This window comes from Delphinapterus leucas, chromosome 2, assembly GCF_059928025.1.
Source record: "Delphinapterus leucas isolate spDelLeu-1000000601 "Yukka" chromosome 2, BTC_Dleu_Yukka2, whole genome shotgun sequence".
Classification (NCBI taxonomy): Eukaryota; Metazoa; Chordata; class Mammalia; order Artiodactyla; family Monodontidae; genus Delphinapterus; species Delphinapterus leucas.
The window spans coordinates 154,266,137-154,279,412 of NC_143130.1; the positions used below are offsets into that span (position 1 = coordinate 154,266,137).

Below are 13,276 nucleotides of genomic sequence, written 5' to 3' on the forward strand. Positions count from 1 at the left end.
ACGGCAAGGAGACCGAAGATGTGGCCAGGCCCGGGCGACACCCCTCGAGAGCCACAATGGTTGCGCCCCGTGACGTGTAGGGCTCATTCACAAAAGGGTTATAAAAGCGGTGGCTGCGGCGCCTACTACTCCCAACCGCATCGGCAGCGAGCAGCTAAGAAGCTGAGACTGAGCTGGCGGCGGCGCAGCGAGCGAGCAGCAACAGCGCTCCTACCTAGCTCTGCCGCACAGCTCCTACCTACCTGCCTCCTTCCCTCAGCCCCTCGCCCGGCTTTGACTACCCGCGATCATGATGTTCTCTGGCTTCAACGCCGACTACGAGGCGTCATCCTCCCGCTGCAGCAGCGCCTCCCCGGCCGGGGACAGCCTCTCCTACTACCACTCACCGGCCGACTCCTTCTCCAGTATGGGCTCTCCCGTCAATGCGCAGGTGAGGCTGGCTTCGCGCTGCCGCGGGGCCCGGGGCTCCGGGCTCGGGGCTCGGGGTCACCGGGGAGGAGAAACCGGGGAGGGACGGCTCAGGAAGACGAATCGAGGAGCCCTTTCGCCGGCGGGGAGGGAGGCTTGCCCCGGCCAGAGCAGCCCTACCTCCGGATTCCCGAACCTGTTCGGAGCGCACGGAAGCTTGTCATAATAAGAATTGGTTCTCCTTTCCCGCGGCAGGCTCATTCTGAGCTGCCCCCGGCCCGCCCTCCCTGACTGATCTCTGACATTAGCTGGGACAAAAGTGTCCCAAGCAAAGACTCGCCAACTAGAGTCCGACGCCTCTGGGGAGGCGGCAAAAAGCGGCAATCTCCCCTCCCCTCGCAGCCTGGAGCAAGGCGGAGGGGTGGGGTGAAGCAGGCGGGTGTGTAAGGCAGTTTCATTGATAAAAAGCGAGTTCATTCAGGAGACTCCGGAGCGGCGCCTGCGTCAGCGCAGACGTCAGAGATATTTATAACAAACCCCCTTTCAAGAGAGTGATGCTGAAGGGATAACGGGAACGCAGCAGCAGGATGGAGGAAAAAGGCACTGCGCTGCGGAATTCTTGGGAAGAAAGGGGGAAACCTTTCATCCAGGATGAGGGGCATGTAAAAAGACCTGAGCAGTCCATGGCAGAACGGTTTCTCCTCCCTCTCTCCCTGCTGCATGCGGCACTGGGAACTCTGCTCACCCCACCTGCGTCCAGAATCTGCTCACTCACGTCAGCTTTCTCCTTCTGTTTCATTCTAGGACTTCTGCACCGATCTGGCCGTCTCCAGTGCCAACTTCATCCCAACAGTGACCGCCATCTCGACCAGCCCGGACCTGCAGTGGCTAGTGCAGCCCACCCTGGTCTCCTCCGTGGCCCCATCCCAGACCAGAGCCCCCCACCCCTATGGAGTCCCCACCCCCTCGGCTGGGGCTTACTCCAGGGCTGGGGTCATGAAGACCATGACCGGAGGCAGAGCTCAGAGCATTGGCAGGAGGGGCAAGGTAGAACAGGTGAGTTCTCAGCACCTTCCCTGGGGTGGGCGTAGTGTGGCTTCAGCACTGGTGGAGGTGGGGAGCCCAGCGGACAGGGTGAAGCCATTGATGGAAATGACTAGATATCCCGAACAGGGAGCCCTGGCTCCAAGCCCTTTCCATCCCAAGTTAGGCTCTGATAGTCCCACTCTAAGAAATACCCTAATGTGTAGTTTCTTCCCTAATAGGTTCCTGTCTGATGTTTTCAGTCTGGGCTCTTCTTTGGTTCTTGCTGAGGTTCTTGTTTTAAATGCAAGTCACACCCAGCTTGCAACTGCAGGTTAGAATGGCTTCACAGAAGAGGTGTTAGGAGCTGGGAAGCTGCAGGAGCCAGTGTCACTGGGGTGGGTGAATGGAGCTGATGGCAGACACTGATACTGAATGCTGTTCTTCCCCCCCCCCCACCCAGTTGTCCCCAGAAGAAGAGGAGAAAAGGAGAATCCGAAGGGAAAGGAATAAGATGGCTGCAGCCAAATGCCGGAACCGGAGGAGGGAGCTGACTGACACACTCCAAGCGGTAGGTAGATCCCATGGCTCATTTCTTTTTAAAACTTAAGGGGAAAGTTGGAGATTGGACATAAGGGAGCAGCGTCCTTGAGTAAGCTCGTGTCTTATGCTTTGTTTTGTCCTCTCTATCCAGGAAACAGACCAACTAGAAGATGAGAAGTCTGCTTTGCAGACTGAGATTGCCAACCTGCTAAAGGAGAAGGAAAAACTAGAGTTCATCCTGGCAGCTCACCGACCTGCCTGCAAGATCCCTGATGACATGGGCTTCCCAGAAGAAATGTCTGTGGCTTCCCTTGATCTGAGCGGGGGCCTGCCTGAAGCCGCCACCCCGGAATCTGAGGAGGCCTTCACCCTACCCCTCCTTAATGACCCTGAGCCCAAGCCCTCAGTGGAGCCCGTCAAGAGCATCAGCAGCATGGAGCTGAAGGCTGAGCCCTTTGATGACTTCCTGTTCCCAGCATCGTCCAGGCCCAGCGGCTCTGAGACCGCCCGTTCTGTGCCAGACATGGACCTGTCTGGTTCCTTCTATGCAGCAGACTGGGAGCCCCTGCATGGTGGCTCCCTGGGGATGGGGCCCATGGCCACAGAGCTGGAACCCCTGTGCACCCCGGTGGTCACCTGTACACCCAGCTGCACTACTTACACGTCTTCCTTTGTCTTCACCTACCCTGAGGCTGACTCCTTCCCCAGCTGTGCGGCTGCCCACCGCAAGGGCAGCAGCAGCAACGAGCCCTCCTCTGACTCGCTCAGCTCACCCACGCTGCTGGCCCTGTGAGCAGGCAGAGAGGGGAGGCAGCAGGCACGCACGTGCCACTGCTCGAGCCGGTGCATTACAGAGAGGAGGAACACGTCTTCCCTCGAGGGTTCCCATAGACCTAGGGAGGACCTTATCTGTGCGTGAAACACACCAGGCTGTGGGCCTCAAGGACTTGACAGCATCCATGTGTGGACTCAAGTCCTTACCTCTTCCGGAGATGTAGCAAAACGCATGGAGTGTGTATTGTTCCCAGTGACACATCTGAGAGCTGGTAGTTAGTAGCATGTTGAGCCAGGCCTGGGTCTGTGTCTCTTTTCTCTTTCTCTTTAGTCTTCTCATAGCATTAACTAATCTATTGGGGTTTGTTTTGGAATTAACCTGGTGCTGGATATTTTCAAATTGTATCTAGTGCAGCTGATTTTAACAATAACTACTGTGTTCCTGGCAATTGTGTGTTCTGATTAGCAATGACCAATATTAAACTAAGAAAAGATATGACTTTATTTTCTGGTAGATAGAAATAAATAGCTATATCCATGTACTGTAGTTTTTCTTCAACATCAATGTTCATTGTAACGTTACTGATCATGCATTGTTGAGGTGGTCTGAATGTTCTGACATTAACAGTTTTCCATGAAAACGTTTTATTGTGTTTTTAATTTATTTATTAAGATGGATTCTCAGATATTTATATTTTTATTTTATTTTTTTCTACCTTGAAGTCTTTTGACATGTGGAAAGTGAATCTGAATGAAAAATTTAAGCATTGTTTGCTTATTGTTCAAAGACATTGTCAATAAAAGCATTTAAGTTGAATGCGACCAACCTCGTGCTCTTTTCATTCTGGAAGTTTTGTAAGATTCCGGAAGGTATCATTGGAGACCAGTTTGTCAAGAAGGGTAGCTCCTGGAGGGGACACACCCCTCTGTTTGATCCCTTATCAAAAAGAGAGAAACTCTGGAGCTGACGTTGGAAAATTGTACAAACGCGTGTCTTCACCTTGCAGTGCTGAGTCTCCCCTTAGAGATTCTCGGAATGGGAAACTGCTTTGTAACAGCTTTTGTGAGAACACGTCTTCCTTTTTCTGTTTTAAAAGTCAAAGAGGGGCATGTTTAAGTCTAGTTGTGCTAATACTAAATGTCTTGGTCTTCTAGGAATCCTTTTAGCAAACAATTAAGCTTTGCACGAAACACTTTAACTTTTTGCCACAAAATCATGTGAAGGTTACTCCCTCCTTAAAGGAGAGCAAATTGAACGGTTAGAATGATGACTTTCTCAATATTCCACTGTTGGGATTGGAATCTTAACTTCATTCTTTACCCTATCCATCAGGCTGAACTGCCTCTTAACACTTGGTTTTAAAAAAAAAAGTTTTCAGACTTCCCTGGCAGTCCAGTGGTTAAGACTCTGCCCTTCCAATGCAGGGGACGGGGGTTTGATCCCTGGTCCGGAAACTAAGATCCCACATGCCTCGTGGTGTGGCCAAAAAAAGAAAAAAAGAAAATGAAAAAGGTTTCACCTGGTTAGGAAAAAAAATAAACCCACAGCTTTTCAGTCCTTAACTCTTCAGTCCTTAACTCAAACAGACATACATTTAGTCGTATTCTTTTTATTCTCAGAAAGAAAGGAGGCGGGTTCTCATCCCTATCCATTTGTAATACATGCATTGTAATTTCTGAAGTTTCTTTAACATACGCCTGACATTCACTGGGGGAAGTAAAAGCTGGCTCTGAGAATTCGAGAGATCTCAAACAGTACAAACAATGGTCGATCGTTCGGTAAATAAAAAGTTACATGATAGCTCAAGAAGGAGAAGTCAACATGACTGAATACGCTTTAACTTAGAAACTTTATCACCTTAATGAAGAACATGACCTTTGTCTGGGACACCTCTGGTGATGGGGTGCTTCCATGCACAGGTACCAACCACAGAGAGAGGAGGTGGCGTCCTTCCTCCACTGCTCCCTGCTATCATGTGGGCACCACCAAGCTCGGAAGCCAGAGCCCAGGTTTGCACCCGTGCCAGGTGGAAGAGGAGCTTCAGGGCCAGCCTTCTAATGCTTTGGTGATAGTAAAAATCACTGGGTGGTTATGGCATGTCATACTCAGCCAAGTTGAAAGTTTTAATTTAAAATGACAGTTCCATTGAGGGTGGTGTTCACACCTATGATCTCCCAGCTCCTCACATAATAACTGACATTTGAAAGCAACTTGCTTTAGGCTCTTAAGAGCACTGATCTCTCACACATCACTTGCATATTATTTTTACCTGTCAGGAAATCATGAAAATGGCCTTAGACTCCCTGTTTGCTGTCCAGAGGGTAAATTTTCTGTAGCCTTTAGATAGGACCTAAACTGGATACAGAATTACTGTAACTAACACCTAGATCTGAAGTAACAAGAAGATATCTGAAGGAAACCAGCTGGATCTCCTACATGTACCGTAATAACAACACATGGAAGCAGATTTCTCAGATGGGGAAGGGAAGCTAAACCTCTAGCCCCGGACACTGAACTCCTGGAGACCTGACTAATGGCTTCGGTCAGCCCCATGCTGATTAGAGAGAGAGGCTTGCTTTTCACTTGACAGCCCTGACCTCTGCCTGCACGCAGACCCTTCTTCTAGTTCACCATAGCCCAGCTGAGACCAGGCTGCTCCATCAACAAGCCTGCATTAAAGGTCCAGGAGAGGGCCTTGCACACAGAGAATCTCTTTAACAGGCTTCTCAGAGGACCTATAGGGTCCGCCATTGGGTTGGCATCCCACCAAGCTCTCTGCCCACCATTCTCATGGGATCAAGAGAAGAAAGGAATTCCCTCTCTTTCTAGCTAAAGGGGCTCCTTCCAAATCCTCTTTTCCTGGCTCAGGATTCAACAACTCCCATGCATGATGGACATTGGGAATGTCAACTTCCTTTTGGGAAAGACTCTATCACTATCCACACGATATGGCCTTACACTGGTCTCAACAAAATGACTATCTCAGGGCACCATCGTTCACTGATACAAAAGATACTCATATAATAGCAAGAGATGGAAATAAGGATGCAAGGGGGTCATTTCTTTATGGGGAGAATGTCTAATTTGTTCATTAATGGATCCCCAGACCTGGCTTAGTGCCTGGCACATAGTACAGGGTTAACAAATATTTGCTGGGTGGATAAATGAATAAATTCTGCACTATTTCCACAAGCAGAAATATATTCCACACATACTCTCTCAATTCTCCTATTCCAGGCCCTGTTATGATATTAAGCAATGGGGATTTCATATCTTTTATGTCTGGCTTCAAACATATACCCCAGTTCCATCTTTGGCTCCTGGAATTCCTCTGCTGCCTCCCTGGATTACTTCTGCCAATTCAACTTCAAAGTGAATGCACTGCCTTTGTGATTCCAGCTCCAAATTAATTTTAGATGGAAAAAGGGTAGAAGAAAAGAGAATTATCTTTATATAATAGTGGATTGTAGACTCTGCATCATCTTTGCACATCCCTGCATCTTGTGTAATTCTCAAAATTAAAGGGTAGCATTTAACAATTTGTTCTAATAACAGTAATTTTGTATCAACAGCAACTTTCCATGCATGAAAGAGAGTAAATCAATTATGCTATCTTTAATTAATGGACAAAGTAGAGACAGAGGCAAAGTAAACGTTTTCAGATGACTCTAAGGAAATCAGCTGAAGTTTTTATGTTTTTCAAGTAAAAAAACAAAATCGAAAACAAAAATTCAGTCTTTCAGCTGTGTGTAAGACTTCCTCCAGACACAGAATAATCATATTCCTCACAAAATAAATGAGATACGAGCATCACTTGAATGCTGAATCTCAGAGCATTTTAAGCTGTGCTGTTTTGCTATAAATATTAAAGAGCTCACTCTTGACTCCTCTCCACCACCATCTCCTGTCCTTCCGTGGACACCACTCTGCTCACTGACCTTCCTTCCATGCCTGACACATAGCATGCATGTCCCTGCTGCAGGACCTTTGCACTTGCTGTCCCTCTGCCTGGGCTTCTTTTCCCAGGCTGGCTCCTTCCTGTTGATCAGGACTCAGCTCAAAGAACACCCCCTCCAAGAAGCCTTCCCAGGTCGTTCTATCACTCTCTACAACACCTTACTTATGTTTCCTTTTCCCTTTTTAACAAATTTCTACCCTTCACCACTGCCTGTTAAGTTCCACGTGAGCAGGGACCTCTTCTGTCTTGATCACCTCTCTAGCCCCAAGGACTTTTAGGGACTCAAATGCTTGTTAAATGAATGGAGATGGATGAATGAATGAAGGTGGATTAAATCGACAAAAACATCTAAAGGGAGATAACTAGAACTTAATAGTGGAGATGAGCCGTGTTCTTCATAGGTTTCTTCCTGAGTGAAAGAGCAAGGCTTCTTGTTTTTAAAAAAAATTCTTGTCAAGAGTTCTACAATATTAAGGCGACGAACTAGCTGGCTTGGGAAGGAATTTTGAGGGGTACCCCAAAATACAAGTATGCTGCAGGTCAGTGACACTTCTAGACTAATTACAAATTGAGAAATTTATTTCAATACCAAATGAAGGGTGGATGCATATGTAAATTTAAGTATCATCACCTTCCAGGAAACAAACAAAAGAATGTTTCTCACTCTCATGGATATAAAATAAAATTTTCAGACTATCCCACAAATGCATTTGAGTTTTGGACCCTTGCACTTGGTGTGCTAAATTATAAAACTTACAATTTATTCTGCATGAGAAGAGAAGAAGAACAGGGTTAGCGGCTATCACGATCATTACCAATATCAATATCATTATCACAACCATCATTTACAAGAATATGCCCAGACCTGGGCAAAAGCAGATGGGAATAAAGTGTATTGCCTCCTGATGAACGAGTTCAAAGTCCCTGAAGGGTGCTGGCGTAATAGAGGTCCACCTTGCACTCAGGTGAATGCAACAGAAGCATAAACTGGCTTAGCTGTAACGCAGTTCATTTCAACGGCTCCACGCACCGATCCACGGGCTGATCTAAGCTGCCTTTCCTTCGCTCTTCTCGAGCACTGTTCAACTGCCCAAGAGACCAAAGATCAGAAAGGGCTCTGGCTGTTGTCCCAAGGAGGCTGCCTGTCCTGATGCATCAGATCTTCTTAACTAATCAACAGTTTTAACTTTCAGCTCAAACTGACATGGTGTTGAGGTTTGGTTCATTCAGGTGATGAGAATAAGAACCCGGAGGGGTTTGAACATCAGCTACGTTAGAAGCAGCTACATGTAGGAAGGGGACGCTGCTGAAGCGAGTGGAGCAAAATGCAGCACCTCCAACATAAGGGTAAATGGCACAGGCCCCAGTTGCTCCCATGTTCACTTTGGGGAGCAATTTGTGGTCAGAGCTACAGAAACAGTGATTCATTTTCAGGCTTTTTAGTCAATCTTGAGACTGTCATTGCAGCTAAACTTATCAAAGAAAAATGATAAATTAATCTGGATTCGAGGAATTGGATCCAATAGAGCAGAGTGGTTCAGAGCATGGACTCAGCTTTGAATCCTGGCTCCTTGACCTTGGGCAGTTTACTTCTCCTCTCTGCACCTTAGTTTCCTCATCTGTGAAAGGGAGATAATAATTGTATCCACCTCTGGGGTTGTTGTGAGCATTAAATAAGTTAGTCTGTATGGAGCTTATTACAGTACCTGGGCACACAGGAGTATTATAGAAGGGTGAGCTATTATTTATTGCTTTATAATTTAGGGAGATGGGGCTCAAGGGAGAAAATATATATCCTCTGGAGCAAGCATGGACTTCATCTCATTCAATAAAAAGTTTCCAGGGGGCTTCCCTGATGGAGCAGTGGTTAAGAATCTGCCTGCCAATGCAGGGGACACAGGTTCGAGCCCTGGTCTGGGAAGATCCCACATGCCGCGGAGCAACTAAGCCCGTGCACCACAACTACTGAGCCTACGCTCTAGAGCCCGCGTGCCACAACCACTCAGCCTGCGTGCTGCAACTACTGAAGCCCATGCGCCTAGAGCCCGTGCTCCGCAACAAGAGAAGCCACCACAATGAGAAGCCTGCACACCACAATGTAGAGTAGCCCTCCCGTTCGCCGCAACTAGAGAAAGCCCACGCGCAGCAATGAGGACCCAACACAGCCAAAAAAAAACTTTCCAGGGAATTCCCTGGTGGTCCAGTGGTAAGACTCCATGCTCCCAGTTCAGGGGGCCTGGGCTCGATCCCTGATCCGGGAACTAGATCCCACATGCATGCCGCAACCAAGAAGTCTGCATGCCTCAACAAAGGTTCCGCGTGCTGCAACTAAGACTTGTCACAGCCAAAATAAATAATAAACAAATAAATGTTAAACAAAAAAAGTTTCTGGGTGTCTACTCTGTATCAGGTGCTGGATTCAGGTGCAAAGAAGGCACAGGCTGGAGTTCCTGGCCTGGAAAGGGAGAAAGACACATAAACGTATTACACACACTGTAGCAATGAAAATTGACAAGAGATGTGCAGGGGTTATGAGAAGGAGGGAGTGATGAACTCTACCTGGGGGAGTCTCTGGGAAGGTGATCGCTGAGCTGGGCTTCAAAGATGGACGGAATTTGCTAGATGAGCAAGTGGCAGAGGGAGGATTCCAGGAGGCAGAGGGAGGATTCCAGGAGGCAGAGGGATATACGCTGTAAAGGCACAGACCCAGAAGACAACACAGTTAGTTTTGCCGGACTATAAAATGCAGGGCTGGGGGAAGAGTGGGTGGGAGATGTAAACTATAGAGCGTCATATAAGTACAGTTGATTTCATTTACATCAATATTGCCACATCAAAGTGGAGGGGGCTGGAGACACAGGTCAAGAAGAGGTAACTGTGGCCAGATCATGAAGAGCCTGGTATTTACTTAGTTCAGTTGTGTGTAGGTTGAACCCAGACAGTGGTGGTGGGAACAGGGAGGGAACAAGAGGTAATTAGCAGGTAGGACTGTTGGGACTTGGTGACTGAGTGGATGTGGGAGGTGAGGGAGAAGGAGGAATCCAAGCTCACTCCCAGCTGTACCAGGCTTGACCCACAAGGAGGCTTGTGGGTCCCCCAATGACTTTGTGACTCTAGGAAGAAGAGCAGGTTTGGGGGATAAGAAGGTAAGTCCTGTGTTGGACACATTGAGCTCAAGATACCTGTGGAATAATGGGGTGGGGAGGGGATGTAGGTGGTTGGAATTACATGGTAGAGGTTCTATAATGTCAATTTATAGAGCTTGTCTGGAGGCATGTGGTCGGGATAGAACCTAGGATATAATATTGATAATGGTCAGCATTTCACATGTGCTTGCTACGTTCCAGGCTGTGCCATGTACTTTACAGGCAACACTAAATCGGAGACCAGATTTGCTTTGCTAATCATTTTGCCTCTAGCAACTAGCACATAATGGGCACACAGTAATTGTTTTGTTGAATGGATACTCTCATTTAGTCCTCACCACAAACCTATGAGGCAGATACAATTAGGATCCTCATTTTACCAATAGGAAGATGATCTAGGAAAAGTTGAGTTAACCGAGGTCACACAACTGCTAAGTAGCAGATCTGAGATTTGAAATCAGCTCTTTGTGACTCTAAAGTCCAAAGTGCTTAACTGCTTTGCTAGAATGTTAAATCTGCCCCTAAACATGTACTTCTATGACCTAGGGTGACACTCTAACCCCTCTGAGACTCTTTCCGCTACCAAATCAGGAGTGGGTTTCAAAAATCTCAAACCACCCCTACAGCTTCAAAACATTGATGACATCAGATGACGACTGTGGCAATGCATTGAAGAGGCCCACGCCACATCATTTAGGGTAGAAGGTCCGAGCAGCATATGCAGTGCTACAGTGGGACACCAAGCAAGTGCTAGGTACAGGCAAAGAGGGTGGATTAGCGTTCTGCTTCTGTATAACAAGTCACAACAAATCAAGCAGCTTAAAACAACACGTATTCATTATCTCACAGTCTCTGTGGGTCAGGAGTCCAGGCACAGCCTAGTTCAGTCCTCTGTTCAAGGTCTCACAAGGTTGCAATCAAGGTGTCAGACAAGCTCATTCTCAGCTGGATGCTTGAATGGGAAACAATCTGCTTCCGAGCTCATCCGGGTTGTTGGCCGGAGGCCACCCTCAGGTCCTAGAGGCTGCTCATAGCTCCTTGCCCTGAGAGCTTCCTCAACATGGCTGCTCACTTCCTCAAGCCCAGCAGGAAAACCTACTAGTGTGTGCTAGCAAGATGGAGATATATATATATGTACATACCACGACATAATCTAGGGGTGACATCCCATTACCTTTGCCACATATTCTGTTGCTTAGAAGCAAGCCTCAGGTTCCACCTCAAGGGGAGGGAATCACACAAATTCCCAACATGGACACCAGGAGGCAGGAATTACTGGGGATCACACTAGGGTCTGTCAACCACAAAACACACACAATGTGTGTCATCCACATTACCTGCTGAGAATTTAAAAGTAATAATAAAACTAGTTCAACTTGGTCTGCTTTTTAATTAACACCATGAACTGGCAATTCTAGACATCATCAGTGACAAAATACTCTTTCCCGAAAAAATCTTTTGTTGTTTTAAGTTCTAAGCAGTTGCTGGGATTACTGTTGAGTTTCCTTTTTTAAATACATGCATTTATTTTTGGCTGCGTTGGGCGGGCTTTCTCTACTTGCGGAGAGTGGGAACTACTCTTCGTTGCAGTGCGCGGGCTTCTCAGTGCGGTGGGTTCTCTTGTGGAGCACGGGCTCTAGGCACGCGGGCTTCAGTAGTTGTCGCACATGGGCTCAGTAGCTGTGGCTCACGGGCTCTAGAGCGCAGGCTCAGTAGTTGTGGTGCACAGGCTTAGTTGCTCCGTGGCATGTGGGATCTTCCTGGAGCAGGACTCAAACCCGTGTCCCCTGCATTGGCAGGCGGATTCTTAACCACTGCGCCACCAGGGAAGTCTGGAAAATTATTTTAAAGTTATTTATTTTAAAACTAAAAAACGAATAAAGAAAAAACCCATTACATCATCAGTAGTATAATTTAGTAGTTGACTAAACTACTAACCCACTGTTGTGTTGCTTAGGAATAAAAATTAACAGCTGGGCTTCCCTGGTGGCGCAGTGGTTGAGTCCGCCTGCCGATGCAGGGGACGCGGGTTCGTGCCCGGTCTGGGAGGATCCCACATGCCGCGGAGCGGCTGGGCCCGTGAGCCATGGCCGCTGAGCCTGCGCGTCCGGAGCCTGTGCTCCACAACGGGAGAGGCCACAGCAGTGAGAGGCCCGCGTACCGCCAAAGAAAAAAAAAATTAACAGCTAGCACTAATTGAGGTTCACAATGCGCTAGACACTGTTCCAAACACACACACACACACACACACACACACATTTATATTAACTCATGAATCCAGGTAAGTCCTGCTATTACCCTTATTTTATAGATAATATAGTCCGGGGGCACAGAAGACTGTGATCTGCTCAAGATCAGCCAACTAGAGTGGCGGAGCTGGAATTTGAGTCCGGGTAGTGCGGTCCCAATGTGTGAATTCTTAGACACTAGTAAGGAAAAACAAAGAAACACCAATATCCCCAACAACCTTGCAGGCTGAGGAAGCCCTTCAAAAAGGACAGGAAGGCTTCTTTCCATCCAGGAGGACTTCTTTCTGTTCCTGACCTGCCCCTGCTGGATCCTGGGCTGAGGGAGAGCCGGCTTCCCAAGGACCTGTCAGATGGGGTGCTCTCTCGGCGTCCCTTCTCCGCCCTCGGATCACCCTCGCCGCGCCCCAGCCTTCCTCTGCCAAGCCCAGGTTTCTCCCGGCCCTTCCCAGCTTCCGGCCCTTTGCTTCAGGCCAGGTCGCTAGGTCGGGCCGCGCCAGGAGCTCGCAATTCCTCTATTTACTGTTTGGTTTCCATGGTGAGACGTAGGTGCCGTCAGCGCCTCCCGTCATCGGCCCCGCAGCTCGGCCCCCACCCGGCGCCGTGACGTCTGCCCGCTGATTCCGCTCTGCCCATATTTGGCTCAGCCACGGCGCCGCCCGTCTGGACGAGGCTGGGAGCCGGACTCCCGCCTTCCCCTGCCCTCTGTCCCCGGCCACGCCCCCGTGGGGCTGCTGCGGGCCGCTCGGTTCCACGCGACCCCAGACCCATCCCCGACACCCGAGCGGAGGCGAGGGGCAGGGGCGATAGGGACCCCGAGGGAAGGCGTGGATGACTGATGGATGAACTCTGGGGTCCCAAACATTTGTCTCGTTGAGGCTGTAGCCAAGATTTGGGCTGTTTCGTTTGTCTGGGGTGGGAGAGCTGGGATCACGATTTTCTCACTCTGTGCCCGAAATCATGGAAACAGCCATCCTTCGCCTCACTGTTTTACATTTTATAGGCTTGAACTTAAAATTCTTGTCCATGGCGCAGTGAAAAGCTTTGAAGGCCGAGGTTCTGGGATCAGTGTTGCCCCTTGGGGGATAAGTGACCTTGGGAAGGTCACTTCCCTTTACCTAGCCTGGTAAAATGAACTTCGGGGGTGGGGCTCTGTGTCGTCAGGCTTGTGAGGGGA

The 13,276-nt window shown here is 48.5% G+C and overlaps 1 protein-coding gene and 1 long non-coding RNA gene across 2 annotated transcripts; one reads left to right on the plus strand and one right to left on the minus strand.

Annotated features, from left to right (window-relative positions):
• Positions 1-106: 106 nt before the first annotated feature.
• On the plus strand, positions 107-3,570 carry FOS (Fos proto-oncogene, AP-1 transcription factor subunit). The gene is made up of 4 exons (XM_022576518.3): positions 107-430; positions 1,213-1,464; positions 1,895-2,002; positions 2,126-3,570. The coding sequence occupies exons 1-4, from the start codon at positions 290-292 to the stop codon at positions 2,765-2,767; spliced, it is 1,143 nt and encodes a 380-aa protein (XP_022432226.1). The 5' UTR covers positions 107-289; the 3' UTR covers positions 2,768-3,570.
• Positions 3,437-12,712, minus strand: LOC111175953 (uncharacterized). Its single transcript, XR_002644856.2, has 3 exons — positions 12,321-12,712; positions 9,267-9,397; positions 3,437-9,162 (listed from the first exon to the last, which is right to left on the minus strand). It is a non-coding gene; the product is annotated as an uncharacterized LOC111175953 (long non-coding RNA).
• Between the last annotated feature and the right edge of the window lie 564 nt (positions 12,713-13,276).